This window comes from Sorghum bicolor, chromosome 6 (assembly GCF_000003195.3).
Source record: "Sorghum bicolor cultivar BTx623 chromosome 6, Sorghum_bicolor_NCBIv3, whole genome shotgun sequence".
In the NCBI taxonomy this organism is placed as follows: Eukaryota; Viridiplantae; Streptophyta; class Magnoliopsida; order Poales; family Poaceae; genus Sorghum; species Sorghum bicolor.
The window spans coordinates 3,972,942-3,992,134 of NC_012875.2; the positions used below are offsets into that span (position 1 = coordinate 3,972,942).

General features: G+C 44.6%; 2 protein-coding genes and 1 pseudogene across 2 annotated transcripts; all 3 read left to right on the forward strand.

The window, feature by feature from the left end:
* LOC8067739 (senescence-specific cysteine protease SAG39) lies at positions 747-1,790 on the forward strand. The gene has a single exon (XM_002446083.2). The coding sequence runs from the start codon at positions 747-749 to the stop codon at positions 1,788-1,790; it is 1,044 nt and encodes a 347-aa protein (XP_002446128.2).
* Positions 7,079-9,140, forward strand: LOC8067740 (indole-2-monooxygenase). Its single transcript, XM_002446084.2, has 2 exons — positions 7,079-8,008; positions 8,409-9,140. The coding sequence occupies exons 1-2, from the start codon at positions 7,079-7,081 to the stop codon at positions 9,066-9,068; spliced, it is 1,590 nt and encodes a 529-aa protein (XP_002446129.1). The 3' UTR covers positions 9,069-9,140.
* On the forward strand, positions 11,553-18,774 carry LOC8067741 (annotated as a pseudogene).

Below are 19,193 nucleotides of genomic sequence, written 5' to 3' on the forward strand. Positions count from 1 at the left end.
GCATGTTTAGGTGCACTTGTTCCTATCTCATTCCAATGTAAAATAAATAGACTTACATGCAGATGATACCAATATGTATTCTCAAACAAGTCCCAAGAGTTTTTCCATGTGTTATGGGATATTGACATTCCATGAAAAAGGCACGATTTTATTAGGTCATAAAAATGAGTATTTGGATTGAGATGTAATACCAATGAAAATTACACTAATGAGTAATGACTCCTCACTTATATCGTCTAAAGCACGTCGCGAGGATTCACACAAAGTAGCGTGTGATACTAGAATTATATATTTAATTTACTGGAATATATATATGTTCTGTAGTATATTTGAGACGCCGCGCGACTGTAAACATATATATAGAAGTTCACATTCTTTGATCAACTAATAATATAATAATACATATACAATAATATATGCTGCCAGTTGCTGTCAGCTCATCCCCAACGACTAGCTAATCTCATCCCAGTGCTTGTTCACATATTCCTCTAGTGAATCTATAATGTCCTTTTCAGCTCGCCCGGGAAGCTAATCCAATGGCATGTCCTTGTTTACTAGCCTTTTGGTTCGTTCCATGCTCGCACGGCACGCAGCAATAATCTAATCTCTATAATTATTCTACTACTATGTTCAGAATCTTGGCACGCTTCACAAACTCCATCAGTCACCTATAAATACATATGCTTGCATTTCACTCCCAGCACTACATACAATACAAACAGTCGATCTCATTCAAAACGAAACCCATGGCTACTCACCACTCGTCGGCTTTCCTCTTGGCCGCCATCGTCGCCTTCGCCGGCGCTCTGAGCACCGCTCTGGCGGCGCGCGACCTCGGCGACCAGGCCATGGTGGCGAGGCACGATGAGTGGATGGCCAAGTACGGCCGCGTCTACAGCGACGCGGCGGAGAAGGCGCGGCGGTTCGAGGTGTTCAAGGCCAACGTCGTCTTCATCGAGTCCGTCAACGCCGGGAACCACAAGTTCGAGCTGGAGGCCAACCAGTTCGCCGACCTCACCGACGACGAGTTCAGGGCCACCTGGACCGGTTACAGGCCCAGGCGGCCGGCGGCGGCGGCGAGCAGCCGGAAAGCGACGGGGTTCAGGTACGCCAATGTCAGCCTCGCCGACGTTCCGACGTCCGTGGACTGGAGGACGAAAGGCGCCGTCACGCCCATCAAGGACCAAGGCGAGTGTGGGTGCTGCTGGGCGTTCTCCGCCGTGGCGTCCATGGAGGGCGCCGTGAAGATCAGCACGGGGAAGCTCGTCTCGCTCTCGGAGCAGGAGCTCGTCGACTGCGACGTCAACGGCATGGACCAGGGCTGTGAGGGCGGCGAGATGGACGACGCGTTCGAGTTCGTCGTCGACAATGGCGGGCTCACCACCGAGAGCAAGTACCCGTACACGGGCTCTGATGGTAACTGCAACTCCGACGAGGCCAAGAACGACGCCGCGTCCATCACGGGATACGAGGACGTGCCGGCCAACGACGAGACCTCCCTGCGGAAGGCGGTGGCCAACCAGCCTGTGTCGGTCGCCGTCGACGGAGGGGACAACCTCTTTAGGTTCTACAAGGGCGGCGTCCTCTCTGGCGCGTGTGGAACGGAGCTCGATCATGGCATCGCCGCCGTCGGGTACGGCGTCGCCGGCGACGGCACCAAGTTCTGGCTGATGAAGAACTCGTGGGGGACGTCGTGGGGCGAGGCTGGGTACATCCGGATGGAGAGGGACATCGCCGACGACGAGGGTCTGTGCGGCCTCGCCATGCAGCCTTCCTACCCGACAGCCTAGCTAGCTAACTAGCCGTTGTTGATGAAGCACACAAAATGTAAGCTAGTAGCTTAATTTGTCGTTAACGTTCACATATCTACTACTTGAGCCACAATCTCCACATGTACGTACGTTGTCTGTAATTATGTTCATATAAGATTGTTTGAGATGAATAAAGTTCATATATATAAGGTTGTATGTAATTAATTAAGATTGTGTGAACTCGATGGAGATGAAGCTTCACCTGCATTATGTACATCCTACGAATTAAGTTTTATATAGTCCAAAAAAAGAATTGCGTGTCAAAATCGACATAATTATTTGAATTTGCTGTCGTAAAGAGTCGGTGGTATTAATTCACAGATTCATTGAAGAATCCCGTCCGTTGAAGGAAAACTGTCATCAGCTCGTCGATTTGAAGTTCACACAAGGCTATACGTTGTAAGGCTGTGAGATGACGATGCTCACTACATAATTCCTACGAATACGAAACCTTAATCAAAAGAATAATTAATATTGCAGTGTGCTTAGTTCATTTAATTACCAGCAAAAGAATCATTACTCGCAATTCAAAATCAGTTGTTGCAAGGACTAAGGAGTCACTATACCGGAAATATTGTCCTTGCCGAGTGCTAAATTATTTATTGATTACAATATTTCGGGCACCTCAGGATGTTTTGGTTCCTCTAACGTTCACATATCGCTTGCTTGTTTGCCGAGTGTTTTTTTTACACTCAGCAAAGAGCTTATTTGCTGAGTATTTTTTTCGCACTAGATAAAGAGCATGTTTGCCAGTTTTTTTTTACAGTTGGCAAATAGCTGCTTTGTCGAGTGTTTTTTAACACTAGGCAAAGAGCTGCTTGAAAGCATATTTTGAAGCAGTAAAGTACTAATTCAAATGAAAAGGTTTTGCATTACGAAGTTGTATAACTTTTTATGATCTAGAACTTTTACTTTTGTTATTTCTTCATTTGACAAAGCGATAGTAACGTTGTTCACACAATTTACATCTCTCACAAGTTTCATGAAACTACAAGAGTGATATATAAAATTTGTGAACAATGTTAGAACCACCATGTCAGATGAACAAATGACCAAACAACCAAAATAAACTTTGTAGATCTTAAAAAGTTATTGAATTTTGTACATGGCAATTATTTCATTTGAGTTCATGTTGTCATGCAAAACTATGTTTGAATTTGAAAATTTTCAAATTTGAATTTGTTAAATGACCTCGGATGGAAAAAGAACCAAAATAAAAATTATAGATCTCAAAAAGTTATGAAACTTCATAGTTGATAACTTTTTCATTTGAGTTCATTTTGTCATGCAAAACTATGTTTAAATTTTAAATTTTAAAATTTGAAGTTTTCAAAGAACTTTGGATGAAAAAATAACCTAAATAAAAATTATAGATCTCAAAAAGTTATAAAACTTTATAGTTGACAACCTTTTCTTTTAAAATCTTGCAATGCGAAACTACATTTGAATTTCTTAAATTTGAAATTCAAATTTTGTAAAAGATCTTAGATGAAGAAACTTCCTAAATGAAAATTGTAGATCAAAAAGTTATAAAACTTTATAGTTGATAACTTTTTGATTTAAATTTGTTTAAGACCTCAAACAATCAATTTACACTTGGTTTGGTATAATACGTCGGGAACCAAAACAGAATACAAATACAACTGATAGTGTGGTGTAATGGTTAGAGAGTGCTGCCACTTGCTTGGAAAAAAATTTTGGTATTTTTTTCAGGTTTTTTTCTAGTTTTTTATTCTATTAAGTGTTCTTTTTTTGCCAAGTGTCTTTTTAGCACTCAGCCTGACAAAAAGCAGCCGACAAAGAGCTCTTAGCTGTCTAAATCGTTGATGAATACTCTTTGCCAAGTGTGACACTTAGTAAAGCCTTTGCCAAGTACATTTAGGGCATTACCGAGTGCCTCTGTCACTCGACAAAGTAGCTGAAACCGGTAGTGAGTCGCCATGAAGAATACCGTTGATCTATTAAATGGAAAACTTTGTGACATTTGTAGGCCCGTTAATGAAACTCCACTGACAAAGGAAAGCCATATTTCTTAAAGACCTAAACCATAGGACAAGCAAACTCATTTACAATCGGTGTATGGAGTAAATGACTATATAAGTTAATTAATGAAGATGGGGTTTGTCAAGAGCTTAGTAAGATGTACCTGGAAAATAAAACCATTGGTAACGTTAAGTGAAAATAGCTAGTGTTTTGGGTTCTACACCCCTTAATATCTCTTTTAGAAGAGCATTAGTTAGGGAAAACATCTACTTAAACTAGGAGGATTCCTCGCGCGTTGCTGTGGGTATAGGAAGAAATATAAATATGTTAGAATGTGTATTGGCTAGTTTGATAGCTTGTATGTTTAGATAAATAGTTAACTTGCTAACGTGGATACTACAATTGCATAAGCTAGTGGATTTTAATTATGTGTGATAGTGGATTATCTAGTTGAATAGCTTGCATGTTGAGAGAAATAGGTAGTGGAGTGTGATAGTGGATTGCCTAGTTGGATAGCTTGCGTGTTGAGAGAAATAAGTAGTAGGGTTTTGCTTTTATAAGAGTATAAGATAGAATGAGCTAGTTATGAGGATGGCATTTGTGCAATTGGATGACCAATGAGATCTTATTAAGTGGAGCATAAGTGGGCTTTTGCTTTATAGGAGTATAAGATCAATCGTGATGAAAACCCCCAAATCACCAAAACCCTAGATCATGCATGTTTACCTCAAAACTCATGAATCAAACCTTAAGTTAACACAAAGATGGCCTCGAATGATGATTACCTGAGCGGTCATCATTGCTGCCACTACCGTTTTGTAGTGCTGTGTTGGCACTTGCTCGTGGTGTGGCAAAGAGTACGCTTAGGTTGACATTTGCCAGGATGGTGCTCCTGTGCACAGGCTGGGGCTGGGCGCTAGGCCGGAGCTCCTACATGCCAGTTAGGCTTGCCCATTAGGACCTAGCCGCCTAGGCGCACTGGCCCAGGTTTGCTCGCCAGGGCTCGGCTGCATGGGCGCGCTTGTCGGGAACGGAGGTCTGGGCTCCTCCTCCTTGGTTGGAGAAGATGAATGTCGGATGGGCCAGAAAAGTAGGCTTGCCCATTAGGACTCAGCTGCATGGGCGCACTGGCCCATGTTCGCTCACTAGGGCTCGGTTGGACGCGCTTGTCGGGCACGGAGGTCGGGGCTCCCCTGCCTTGGTCGGAGAAGATGAATGTCGGATAGGCCAGAGAAGAAGTGCCACTGCCGCCATTACGAGCATGATCGTGGAGGCTTCACTGGGATGGAGAAAAAGAATTGAGGAAAAACGAACCAGTATGTACGTAGCCAGTAGCATGTGAGCAAGGGTGCGGTGAAATTTGTACTAGGCAAAGCTGCTTTTGGCTTTGGCTTTGGGTGGAACCCAAACCAAGTTATGCCGAAGATGGAGAAGAAGGTGAGATTCGTCAGCAATGGAGAAGAAGAGAGTGAGAGAGACCGCCACCATTTTCTTCATCTCCAATTGCCAGAACCCTAACGCGGGCCTGTGTGGGTACGCGTGCGTGGGCCAGCCCACATCGCGTGTTTCGCGCGGAGCGTGACCAGGCGTGTGTTAGAGTTTGTGTTTGGTTGGCTTTTGATTGTTGGAAAAGTAAAAGCAGGTTTTGAAAACCCTAACAAAGGGGGCCTTTAGCTTTGTGGCTCATGAAGCCTTGACTCACGATGATCCCCTGTAAAGCGCATGTCCTGCATCCATGGAACGTGGACACATGGAAATCGGTGTGATTTTGAGTGTTGGACAACGACGATAAGATCGAGTTTGAGGACAAAGCTGATATGAGCAGAGCGGCACGCGTAGCGTGACCTGCCACACGTACAACCACTGTATGTGCTCGTGCATGGCCATTTTAAGTGTTAGATAATAACGATGACAGTTGAGGGCGTGCGCAGCGCGTGCGGTGAACCGACCGGTGAACCAACCCGTAAGCACTTACGGCCCCACTACTCAACACATCCATGATCCATCGTAGTTGTTAATCCATTGGTAATGATAGAACACGAGCTTCTTCTCCATAGTTGTGGCCGTGACCCCTCTCTCTACTCCATGGTGGCTGCTCCTCCTACTCCATGGCGGCTCGCCTCCTCCCCCTCCCCCTCCCCCTCCATGGATCTAGCCACTTCTCCTCCACGTGCATCTTGCGGTGGGGGAGTGGAGCCGTCGGCGGTGGCATGACAGGGGTGGGAGTGCTCTTGCGGTGGGGGCGAGGTGAACAGATGGGGATGATCATGGAGATCGGGATGAGGTGCGGGGCATATGCATGGGGCGTGCCGATGGAAGCGAACAGGAGACAAGGGCACATTGGGAAGCGGAGAAAGGACAGTTCCCGTCTCCCGTGTATGGTGTATGAACTGGTTCAACTTATTTGTTGTAGCAGTCTGTTCGGTGTTGTTTCGATAACCTATTAATGGTGTGAGTCCCTTCTAACAAAATACGTAGCTACTAGGAATACATACATTGATCATGTAAAATGGTCACCTAAAGTTCATATACGACATCGAATTTTATAAATGTTGGACACATATGCATGCGTTTCCAGTATTATTTTGGCGTATGTTTGGCACCTACGTCAGCATTATATTGGGCTACTTGTATAGAACAATTAGATAGTTTATGCTAATTAAGATATGTCATATCCAAAATTTGCAAAAAAAAGGGATTTGCTACATTCAATATAGATCTTATATGCATCAATTAAATATTAAAAAAGATATTTATATCTAAAGCTTCCCTTATTTATTGTATTTTTCTAAATTGATAACTAAATAAATATATATTTCACATATTACCTTTTATGAGAAAATAATATATAATTCCATCTGATCTAAATAAATCAATGGCTCAAAGTTATTTGGATTACCACAGCAAAGCCGGGTCCAAAAAAATTCAAAACTTGGCCACCATCAGCCGTGTCAATAACTTGATCGATTTTATACTGAAATAAATGCTGCCCATTTTATCTCAAAATCAAATAAAAATGTATCCGTTAGTAGGTAGGTGCCAGTATAAACTTACACTACACCTTTCCCATCTCAAAATATATCCGTTAGTAGGTTGGCTGCATTGCATAAGTATGCCCCAGCAGTAGTTTACAGTTGTTTGCCAGTAAACCCTGTGCTAACCAAATTTGTTACTTTCTAAATACACCGATTATTGCCGTTTGCCAATGCAAGAAGCTATATATATAAACGAGTTGACAGGTACTCAGCAGAGACAAGATCGAGCCCAACAACAGCTGAAACAAAATGGTGCTCTATCTCGTGTTCTTGGCTCTCCTCACCTTCGTGCTGCTCCGGCGCATGGCCGGCGGCGCAAGCAGGCGCAGCGGCGGCAATGGCATCCACCACCGTCTCCCACCGTCGCCGCCGGGGCTGCCCATCATCGGGCACCTCCACCTACTTGGATCCAACCCTCACCTCTCCCTCCACGAGATCGCCGCCGGCGTGCACGGCGCCGCCGAGGACGGGTTCATGCTGCTCCGCCTCGGCCAAGTCCGCAGCCTGGTGGTGTTGTCCCCACGCGCGGCCGAGGCCGTCCTGCGCGCGCACGACCACACCTTCGCGTCGCGGCCGCCCTCCGCCGTGGCCGACATCGTCTTCAGCAACTCCGACGTCGCCCTGGCGCCCTACGGCGACTACTGGCGCCTGGTCCGGAGGCTGGTGACCACGCACGTGCTCAGCGCCGCCAAGGTGCAGTCCCTCCGCCGCGCCCGACAGGAGGAGGTGGCCCTCGTCGTCGCCAAGATCCGGGACGCCGCCTCCACCGCGGCGGTGGACATGACGGAGGTGTTCTGCGTCTTCACAAACGACATGGTGTGCCGCGCCGTGTCCGGCAAGTTCTTCCGGCGGCTCGACGGCAGGCACACCGCGTTCCAGGAGGTCATCAACAGCCAGGTCGTACTCATCGCCGGGTTCAACCTGGACGACTGCTTCCCTTGGTTGGCCAAGGTTGGTGGTGGTGTGCTTGCAAGGCTGCTCTTCGCCAAGGCCTTTACCTTGAAGAAGCAATGGGACGTGTTGCTCGATGAGATCATCACCGAGCATGAGGCCAAGCTGGAGGAGGTAACTGACGACGCTGGACACAGCCAAGAAGACGACGCTGACTTCGTACATGTTCTGCTTTCCCTCCAGCAGGAGTACCGTCTCACTAGACAGCAAGTCAAGTCCATCTTGGTGGTATGTTGCTAGCTAAAAAATAAGTTATTTTATAATCACTTTCATTTAAGATAATTTTATATATTAAGTTATTATTATATATATATATATATAAAATATAAGTGCTATTTTATATTTTAGATGTAGAATACTATTCTACACCAAACTGTCTGAACATTAGTACCATTCAGTATTCGTGTTTCAGTATTGTTTAATATTTTATGGTTAATGTTGGATAATACTGAACGATGTTCAGTATTACTCAGTATTTTTTTTAGTTTTGGCTTGTGGTGTAGAATAATATTCTACACATAGGGTGTAGAATAGCGCTACCATATATATAGATGCATATATAAATAATATTTGTTACTCTGGTTTAACCAAATGCATGCTTGCTGTCGATCGCATATATACAACACAGGACATGTTTGGAGCTGGAACAGATACATCATCCATCCTGCTGGAATACGCGATGATCGAGCTGATAAGGAACCCTGACATCATGGCCAAAGTACGCGACGAGATCACCAACAACACTCCCAAGGGCCAAGAAATGGTGAAAGAAGAGAACCTAAGCAACATGAGCTACCTTCGAGCCATCATCAAGGAGACGCTGCGACTGTACCCGCCGACGCCGCTGCTGCTGCCGCATTTCTGCATGGAGGACTGCGAGGTGAACGGGTACGCGATCGCGGCCGGGACGCGCGTCATCGTCAACGCGTGGGCGCTCGGCAGGGACGCCGGCGCGTGGGAGAGAGCCGACGAGTTCGTCCCGGAGAGGTTTCTCGACGGCGGCGGCAGCGCCGCTGCTGATTTCAGGGGCAGGGATTTCAAGTTCGTGCCGTTTGGAGCTGGGAGAAGGATGTGCCCTGGAATCAACTTTGGGATGGCCGTCGTTGAGCTGATGCTGGCTAATCTTCTCTACTGCTTTTACTGGGAGCTCCCGGCTGGGATGGCACCTCAGGATGTGGATATGTCTGTCAAGTATGGACTCACAAGCCGTCGCAAGGAGAAGCTCCTGCTTGTCCCAAGGCTGGCTGGTGGCTGCAGCGTATTGTCAACAAATCTTGTTGTGGAGTAATGGAATAAAAGAATAGGGATCAATGGGTAGTTTTTGTTATATTTCGATCATTGATTGGCGTTGGTGCCCGGCCCCTTAGGTTTTGGAATTTGATGTCTAGATTGGAAATTGTAAGTGTACTGGCTTGGTGAATTCCCGTGCGTAGCAATGGGATCCGGAAACAGTTTATGCTGTGTAATATGAGCCAGGGAAATATTTGAGACTTTTTCTTAACATGCAATGTCTGTTATATTTGCAAAGCCGTGTGTTCCTGGAAATACAAATCTATGAGCCATTTCAGCAAGCTTTTTTTTTTGTTGACGTTTCCTTTTATATTTCTGTTTTTTTTCTTCATGATTTCAGCAACATACACTCAAAAGTTTTTAAGTCTGTCCCTTTATGTTCTTTACTTTGAAGTTTATCTTGAATTGGTGGCCTTCTCATAGAAAAGGAGGGCTTTATGGTAGATTGATCATTTAGCTAAGAGTAGCAGGACATCCGAAACAGTCTCCACAAACAGTTGGGGTGTGAGTGTGTGTGTGGTGTGAGGGGGTGTTGTTTGGGCTCTTGCTTTTTTTCTATTCTTAATATAATGAAACGTAGCTCTCCTGCGTTTTTGAGGAAAAAAAAATTCTACCAAAGCGAAACGCAAATTTCCACTCCCCAGATTGTGAACAGTCATTGATCGCCAAAAAAAATGATTATTGTGAACAGTCACCACTGTGTTTCCAATTGCAATATGCATTTGTTTCATTCTTCAGACAATCTGGGCTGATTTGCTTCTTCTCTACTACTTTTGCTGGGAGCTCCCGGCTAGGATGGCACCTGAGGATGTGGACATGTCTGTCAAGTATGGAGTGACAATCACAAGGAGAAGCTCCCTGCTTGTCCTAAGGCTGGCTGTGTAATGTCATTTGTCAGCAACCCTTGCTGCAGAATAAGGAAATAAAAGACTAGCAATGAATGAGTAGTTTTGTTATAGTTTTTTTTTAGGTAAACTTGTGGACTCTTCAGCATCAACACTCGATGCGGTAGACCTTGGAATATGACATCGTCATCGTTCCAGCCACCATGCTTTCTTGTACGTGTTTTAGATAAAACAGTGTCAGCGCGCCCTACTGTATCACGTCTAGCAACAAAGGTGATGGAGCCCTCGAGTGTTGATGCTGAAGAGTTGCTGGAAAAGAAGATGAGCTAGCTCAGGTCGCTGAACCCGCTCTACTATGGGCTGGAGTGGAACAATGTGTGATCGACTAGTGCGCTGCGGCACCGTGCTGTTTCACCTGTCTGTCTGTTAATGGCTATATATATATATATGTTGTTAGAATAATTGGGCCTAGCCCACTTATTTAATCTAATAAACCTCAAAGACCCACATTTAGTGTTAGGTGGAAAAGTGATTAGTACCAAATGTACTAATCACTAAGAGGACAATCAACTTAAATAGTGAGTATTGAGACACTCACATAGACTAGTTGAAGAGGAGAACTTGGGAGCCACACGAGCGCGCCGTCACCGTCACCGACGGACAGGGCCCAACGGGAAGCTGTCAAGGGCGAGTCTATATAAAGGCCCTTGTCGAGACGCTAGGGCTTTAATCCCTTCCCAAAATCCTCCTCCAGCTGCCGCCACCTCCTTCCTAAGCTCGAGCTGCTCTGCTGCATGATCCCCTGCGCGCACATAGCAGAGGTCTCTGGTGAGCAGGCCTCCGAAACTTCTCCCGTCAAGCGTACCTGCCTGAGTAGGCGGGAAATCAAGTTTTTGGGGAGCTTTCTCCAGGCGCGACTGCTCTGCAAGATGGCGCTACTGCCGGCGATGAAGTCGCTGACAACACCGCTGCAGGCAACACCAATGGTGGCTCACTATCCGCGGGTACCGGAAGTGCCACTTTGGGGTATAAACTGAAACCTCACTGTTACAGTTTCCTTCAATTTGTTGCTGCTGTTTTGATGATATGCTTTATTGCAAATAGTAGCAGTATCAAATATGAAGTTGTTGCCAACATGATGCTTTTGTTAGTATTTTGATTATCTTGTTTATGGATTAAAGCATGGTGTAAAATGACTAAATATCCAACAATCCAAAAACTTGATAGGTCATTTTCATCTGCTAGCTTTGCTGCAAACATGAGGCCACCACCCTTAAAGGATGATGGATCTAACTATAAGATATGGCGGTCCCGATCCATGTTGTGGCTTACCGCTATGCATTGTGAGCATGCTACCAAGGGAAGGCGCACTGAACCACCTCTTTCTCCTGAGGAAGAGAGCAAGTTCAGTGAGGCGGATAACTTGCTTAAGCTATCGCTCATCGGCGTCATAGATGAGGGTATGGTGCCACTGTATATGGACATGCCTACGGGCAAGGACATGTGGGATGCACTGCAGGTCTAGTTTGGAGTTTCTGACGCTGGCAGTGAGCTGTATCTCATGGAGCAGTTCTATGACTACAAGATGGTCGATGACCATTCTATAGTAGAATAGGCTCATGAGATCCATGCTAGCCATGGAGCTTGAGAACAACAACTGTGTGCTGCCCGACAAGTTTGTGGCCGGCGGTATCATCACTAAGCTACCACTTACTTGAAGGGACTTTGCCACTTCTCTAAAGCACAGGAGGCAAGTGTTCAGTGTGACTGGTCTCGTTGCTTCTCTAAGTGTTGAGGAGAATGTGAGGGCAAAGGACACACATGGCAAGAAAGTGCAGGCTGAGGTGGGTAGTAGCACCAATTTGGTGCAGAAAATGAACCCACAGGCTGCCCACAAGAGGAAAAAGAACAAGAATGCTGTCAATCCTCAAGCCCAAGCTTTCAAGGTGAAGGCAAACAAAGAAAAGAGTGGCTGTTGCTTTGTGTGAGGTAGCACTGATCACTGGGCAAAGGAGTGCCCAGACTGCAAGGACAAGCAGCAGAAGAAGATAGTCAACATGGTAGTTAGTGAGGCTGGAAGATCTGGGTATGGTAATTATTTACCAACAATCCTTTCAGTTTGTCTCTCTCCAGATTGGTGGGTGACACATGGGCTAATATTCATGTATGTGCTGACCGTTCTTTGTTTTCCTTGTACCAGGAAGAACGAGGTGCCTCCTTGCTGATGGGGAACGGGACGCATGCAGCTGTTCATGGTGTTGGTACGGTAAATCTGAAGTTTACTTCGGGAAAGACCGTGTAGCTGAAGAACATGCAGCATGTCCTCTCCATAAAGAAGAATCTCGTCAGCGGGTCTCTACTATGTAGGGATGGTTTTAAGCTTGCTTTTGAGTCCAATAAATCTGTCGTATCAAGGTATGAAACATTTGTTGGTAAGGGCTATGAAAGCGGAGGCTTGTTCCACTTTTCTTTGATGGATTCTTGTAATAATAATGTTGTGAACCATGTGAGACATGATGATGGGTGTAATATTTGGCACTCTCAACTTTGCCATATTAATACTGGATGCATGACGTGCTTAGCTAAAATGAGTTTAATCCCTAAATTTGATTTGTTCTAAGGTTCTAAGTGCCATCCTTGTGTGCAAGCAAAACAACCTCGCAAGCCTCACAAGGCTGTGAAAGAGGCAAGGAACACAGCACCACTAGACCTCATTCTTTCTGATTTGTGCGAGATGAATGGTGTGTTGACCAAAGGCGGCAAGAAATATTTCATGACTCTTATTGATGACAGTACTAGATTTTGCTACATATACTTGTTAAAAACAAAAGATGAAGCATTACACTACTTTAAAATCTGCAAAGCCGAAGTTGAAAATCAACTCGAGAAGAAAATAAAACGGTTGCAGTCCGATCGTGGGGGAGAATACTTTTCAAAAGAGTTTGATCAATTCTGTGAGGAATATGGAATTATTCATGAGAGGATGCCTCCTTTTTCCCCTCAATCCAATGGGGTTGCCGAAAGAAAGAACCACACTCTAACTGATTTGGTTAATGCCATGTTAGACACAGTGGGACTTTCCAAGGAATGGTGGGGTGGGCTATTGACTGCATGTCATGTCCTGAATAGAGTTCCTACAAAGAATAAAGAGAAAACACCATTCGAGGAATAGGAAAAGAAAATGTTAACTCTCTCATACCTGCGCATCTAGGGTTGCTTGGCCAAAGTAAACGTGCCAATCAACAAGAAGCGCAAGCTAGAACCAAAGACTGTAGATTGTGTCTTTCTCGGATACGCCATAAACAGCGTGGGCTATAGATTTTTAGTTGTGGAATCTGGAGTGCCCGACATGCGGGTCGATGCAGTGATTGAGTCCTCAGATGCAACATTCTTCGAGAATGAATTCCCTATGAGAGGGAACATACCGAGCACATCTAGTTAGGGAACTCCTGATGCTCTCGATACTTTTGTGCCAACAGAATGCTCTAAACAAACCATTACACAAAATCCTAAGGAGGAAAATGATGGAGTCACTCGAAAGAGTAAGAGACCTAGGGTTGCAAAATCCTTTGGTGATGACTTCACCATATACCTCATGGATGACACTCCAACGACCATTAAAGAGGCATTCTCTTCTCCTGATGCCGACTACTGGAAGGAAGCGATACGGAGTGAGATGGATTCAATTATGTCTAATGGAACTTGGGAAGTGGTTGATCGCCCTTACGGGTGTAAACCTGTTGGATGCTAATGGGTGTTCAGGAAAAAACTTAGGCCTGATGGTATTATTGAAAAGTACAAGGCAAGGCTTGTGGCTAAAGGTTATACCCAAAAGGAAGGCGAGGACTTCTTTGATACTTACTCACCTATAGCTCGATTGACCACAATCAGAGTCTACTTGCCCTGGCTGCATCTCATGGTCTTCTCGTTCATCAGATGGACGTGAAGACTGCTTTCCTAAATGGAGAGCTAGATGAAGAGATCTACATGGATCAGCCTGGTGGTTACGTAATAGAAGGTCAAAAGGGCAAGGTGTGTAAACTGTTGAAGTCCCTATATGGCCTAAAGCAAGCGCCTAAGCAATGGCACAAAAAGTTTGACAAGACCATAACTTCAGTAGGCTTTGTTGCCAATGAGGCTGATAAATGTGTATACTACCGCTTTGGCGGGGGAGAAGGAGTGATCTTGTGCCTATATGTGGATGACATCCTAATATTTGGCACGAACCTCAATGTGATTGAGGAAGTCAAGGACTTTCTATCCAAGAACTTTGATATGAAAGATTTGGGAGTGGCTGATGTAATTTTGAACATTAAGCTACTAAAGGGAGAAAATAGTGGGGTTACTTTGCAGCAATCCCACTATGTGGAAAAGATTCTGAGTCACTTTGGCTATAGTGACTGTAAACCTATGTCCACTCCCTATGATCCAAGCCTAATTCTGAGAAAGAACAAAAGGATCATGAGAGACCAATTGAGGTACTCCCAAATCATTGGCTCACTAATGTACTTAGCTAGTGCAACAAGGCCTGACATCTCATATGCTGTGAGCAAGTTGAGCCGGTTTGTATCAAACCCGGGAGATGATCATTGGCGTGCTCTTGAGAGAGTAATGCTGTATCTAAAAGCAACCGCAAGTTATGGCATTCACTACACCGGGTACCCAAAAGGTACTACATGGTTTTAGTGATGCAAATTAGATATCTGATACTGACAAGTTAAAAGCCACCAGTGGGTATGTATTTACCCTTGGGGGTGGTGCTATTTCCTGGAAGTCTTGCAAGCAGACCATCATCACGCGGTCAACTATGGAAGCAGAACTTGCAGCACTAGACACCACCACTGTTGAAGCCGAATGGCTTCGGGAACTCCTAATGGATTTACCGGTGGTTGAAAAACCTGTGCCCGCTATTTCCATGAACTGTGATAATCAAACTGTGATAATTAAAGTTAATAGTTCTAAGGATAACCTGAAGACTACAAGGCATGTAAAGCGGCATCTGAAGTCTGTTAGAAAATTGAGAAACTCCGGAGTGATATCGTTGGACTGTGTCCATACGTCTAAAAATCTGACAGATCAGTTCACAAAGGGGCTATCACGAAACGTGATAGACAGTGCACCGATTGATATGGGACTGAGACCCACTTAAAGTCTACTATAGTGGTAACCTGCTCTATGTGATCGAAGATCCCGTGAATCAGAGTGGTGAAACAAGCTATGAGTAGACTGAGGGAAAAGACCCTTTACAAGGTCCCTATCTTTAGAAATGCACTTCTTTTCCAAACTGTAAGGCAGGATGGTATATACCTTAATATGATCCGAGTGGCTTATTTAAGCAGGGATGTCGGCCTACAGGACATCCTAGAAGGAACACACCTATGTGAGTCTGACTGCTGGTCCCAGTCTATGAGATTTGGGTGATCTCTAGATGCTCATGAAAAGGCACGGAGTTTGACTTATATGCTCCAACCGAGGGGGTGCTCTAGGTAGCCTTGTATAAGTCAAGAATTTGGGTGAACCTCACTTCGCACAAAACTATGAATTCAAGGCACAAGTCCATTGATCAGTTGTGAATGAGAGTTAGCCCCTTTTCTAGATGGAAGTTCAACTTAACAGTCTCCATCGAAACACTGGTATATCGAACAAGCTCAGAACCGAAGGCATTAACTGTGTGCCTTTGGCGTTTGGTGGGGATTGTTAGAATAATTGGGCCAAGCCCACTTATTTAATCTAATAAACCTCAAAGGCCCACAATTAGTGTTAGGTGGAAAAGTGATTAGTACCAAATGGACTAATCACTAAGAGGGCAATCAACTTAAATAGTGAGTATTGAGACACTGACATAGACAAGTTGAAGAGGAGAACTTGGGAGCCACACGCGTGCCGCCGCCGCCGAGCCGGGCCAGGCCGTGGGCTGGCCGGCTGGGCTAAGTTTTGTCACTCAGCCCATCCAGAAGACAAACCCTAGTTGCTAGCCGTTAGGGAAAACCCTAGCCGCCACCCGTCCAGAATCATCCTCTCGGACAGGGCGGGCGAGTCTATATAAAGGCCCCTGTCGAGACGCTAGGGTTTTAATTCCTTCCCGAAATCCTCCTCCAGCCGCCGCCACCTCCTTCCTGAGCTCGAGCTGCTCTGTTGCATCCCCGGCTAGACCCTCTGCGCGCACAGAGGTCTCCGGCAAGCAGGCCTCCGAAACTTCTCCCGTCAAGCGTACCTGCTCGGGTAGGCGGGAAATCAAGTTTTTGGGGAGCGTTCTCCAAGCGCGACTGCTCTGCAAGATGGCGCGGACAAGAACTGCTACTGCCGGCGATGAAGTCGCTGACAACACCGCTGCAGGCAACACCAATGGTGGCTCACTATCCGCGGGTACCGGAAGTGCCACTCTGGGGTATAAACTGAAACCTCACTGTTACAGTTTCCTTCAATTTGTTGCTGCTGTTTTGATTATATGCTTTATTGCAAAGCAGTATCAAATATGAAGTTGTTGCCAGCATGATGCTTCTGTTAGTATTTTGCTTATCTTGTTTATGGATTAAAGCATGGTGTGAAATGACTAAATATCCAACATATGTAGTCTGAACCTTCTTGCTGAAATGGATGGCTAGATTGGAAAATACAAGTGTACTAGGTGAATACCCGTGCATAGTAACGGGATGCAGAAATAGTTTATGGTGGTGTAAATGTGTAATATGTGCCAGAAAAATATTTGAGACCTTTTCTGTTACAATTGCAAAACCGTGTTCCCGGAAATAAAAATATTTGAGGTGCTTCAGCAAGCCTTTTTAGTTGACGTTTCCTTTGATATTTCTGTCTTTTCCATGATTTCAGAAAAATAAACCCATGATTTTTTGACGCAAAATACTGTAGGGGAGATCCCCACAGTTAGGATTTTATAAATAATTTTCGGAAGTGTTACAAGAGTTTAGACACACCTGAATTAACTGAATGCATCTAACCGAAATCAAAAGGATGACCTAAGGTCGTCCTTGAATCTAACAGACTGGGCAAAACATTGACTTTTGAAATTAGCTAACCAAAGAACATGAGTGGGATCTTGCCGTTGAAAGTTCTTGTCATTGAATAAACACAAGTATTAAGTCTGTGTCTTTATGTTCTTTACTTTGAAATTAATCTTGGTGGCCTTCTCATAGATAAGGAGGGACTTATGGTTGGTTGATAATTTAGCTAATAGCAGCATGACATCTGAAACAGTCTCCACAATTTTCTATCAATGAGAAATGCCAATTTCCATTGCCCAGATTGTGTACTGTCACCACTGTGTTCCCAATTGCAATGCAGCTGTTTCATTATTCAGTCCATCTCTGGCATCAGTCCTCTTGCTCTTTGATTTTCCTTCTTATGTGCAAATAAGAAAACAGTGATCAGTTACATATCTGGGCTGGAGTGCTTTTGAGGTAATTTCTGGATTTCCTTATTTGCAAGATACTGAACAAAATGCTTTCTTTGTACGTGTTTTAGAGATAAAATAGATTGATCAGTAAGTCCAAATATTACTTATGCATGTGATTGGTTCCTTGAGCCTGCTGGCGGCTACACTAGCTAGTTTATAATAATTATTAAATGCTGAGATACAAGGCAAACAAATGTTGATTTCGTAGGCACATCTTAATAGCTGTGTGGTCTCAGTTCTCTTGTTATAATAGTGTACAAGGGTGCGTGTGATTTGGGGTCCTTGTGCGTATTGTATGTAGTGATGCCGGTCCACATTATGTGGCGTGACTATTAATTCTTCACTTACCGTCGAGGTTACGTGCTGGAATCCGTTTTTAGGAATACTTTTCTATTTCTGGCTGATTATATTGTGGTGGGTCACTTTCAGCAGATACCATACGTTTATTCAGCAAGAACAAGAATATATAATGAGTAACTAACTTGATCTGCACGTCATTCAAGGATAACGTCGCATTCGTCGAGTCATTCAACGCCAATAAGAACAACAAGTTCTGGCTTGGTGTCAACCAGTTTGCTGACTTGACCACTGAAGAGTTCAAAGCAAACAAAGGTTTCAAACCAACTTCAGCAGAAAAGGTTCCAACAACTGGATTCAAGTATGAGAACTTGAGTGTCAGCGCACTTCCGACAGCTGTGGATTGGAGGACCAAGGGAGCTGTCACACCTATCAAGAACCAAGGCCAATGTGGTACGTACAATTGTGATCATACTTGAAACAATTAATTATTTCCGTGATGATATATACATGGTGATTAAGCTCTTCTGATGACTTGTACAATGACACAAAAAAATAATTGCAGGTTGCTGCTGGGCATTCTCGGCTGTAGCTGCCATGGAGGGCATTGTGAAGCTGAGCACCGGCAACCTCATCTCGCTCTCTAAGCAAGAACTAGTGGACTGTGACACCCACAGCATGGACGAGGGTTGCGAGGGTGGCTGGATGGACAGTGCCTTTGAGTTTGTCATAAAAAATGGAGGCCTCGCCACGGAGTCCAACTACCATACAAGGCAGTAGACGGCAAGTGCAAGGGCGGATCAAAGAGTGCCGCAACCATCAAAGGTCACGAGGACGTTCCGGTTAACAACGAGGCTGCACTCATGAAGGCCGTGGCCAATCAACCCGTATCTGTTGCTGTTGATGCGAGTGACAGGACTTTTATGTTGTATTCTGGTGGTGTGATGACCGGCTCCTGCGGCACTGAGCTGGATCATGGGATCGCTGCCATTGGATATGGCATGGAGAGTGATGGCACAAAGTATTGGATTCTAAAAAATTCATGGGGAACCACATGGGGAGAGAAGGGATTTCTAAGAATGGAGAAGGACATTACAGACAAACGTGGAATGTGTGGCCTTGCCATGAAGCCTTCCTATCCTACTGAGTAGGAAAAAACCAAGAGTATACTTCTGAAAACGTCATCAGCTTGTATTTGAATAATTATATATGTGCCTTCTGCACTCTCATATAGTTTGTTCTTTATGTATTGCAATCATACACATGTAACTTTTATTATATATGTTTGTTAACTTTGTAATTATCCTTAACGTTTGAAATAATACATTAAAGCTCCGTACAGAGTTCTATAAAGTCTGGAGTGTTGTTAAATAGTCAAACATTGTGATCAAAATGTCCAGATCATTTCATACATGTGGACTTGTGAGACCACATCTTCCTATTTTAAATAAAAGACTAGCGATGAATGGGTAGTTTTGTTGTAGTACAAAACCGTGGTTCACGGAGATACAAATATTTGAGGCATTCCAGGAAGCTCTTTTAGTTGACTTTATTTTTTTCATGATTCCAG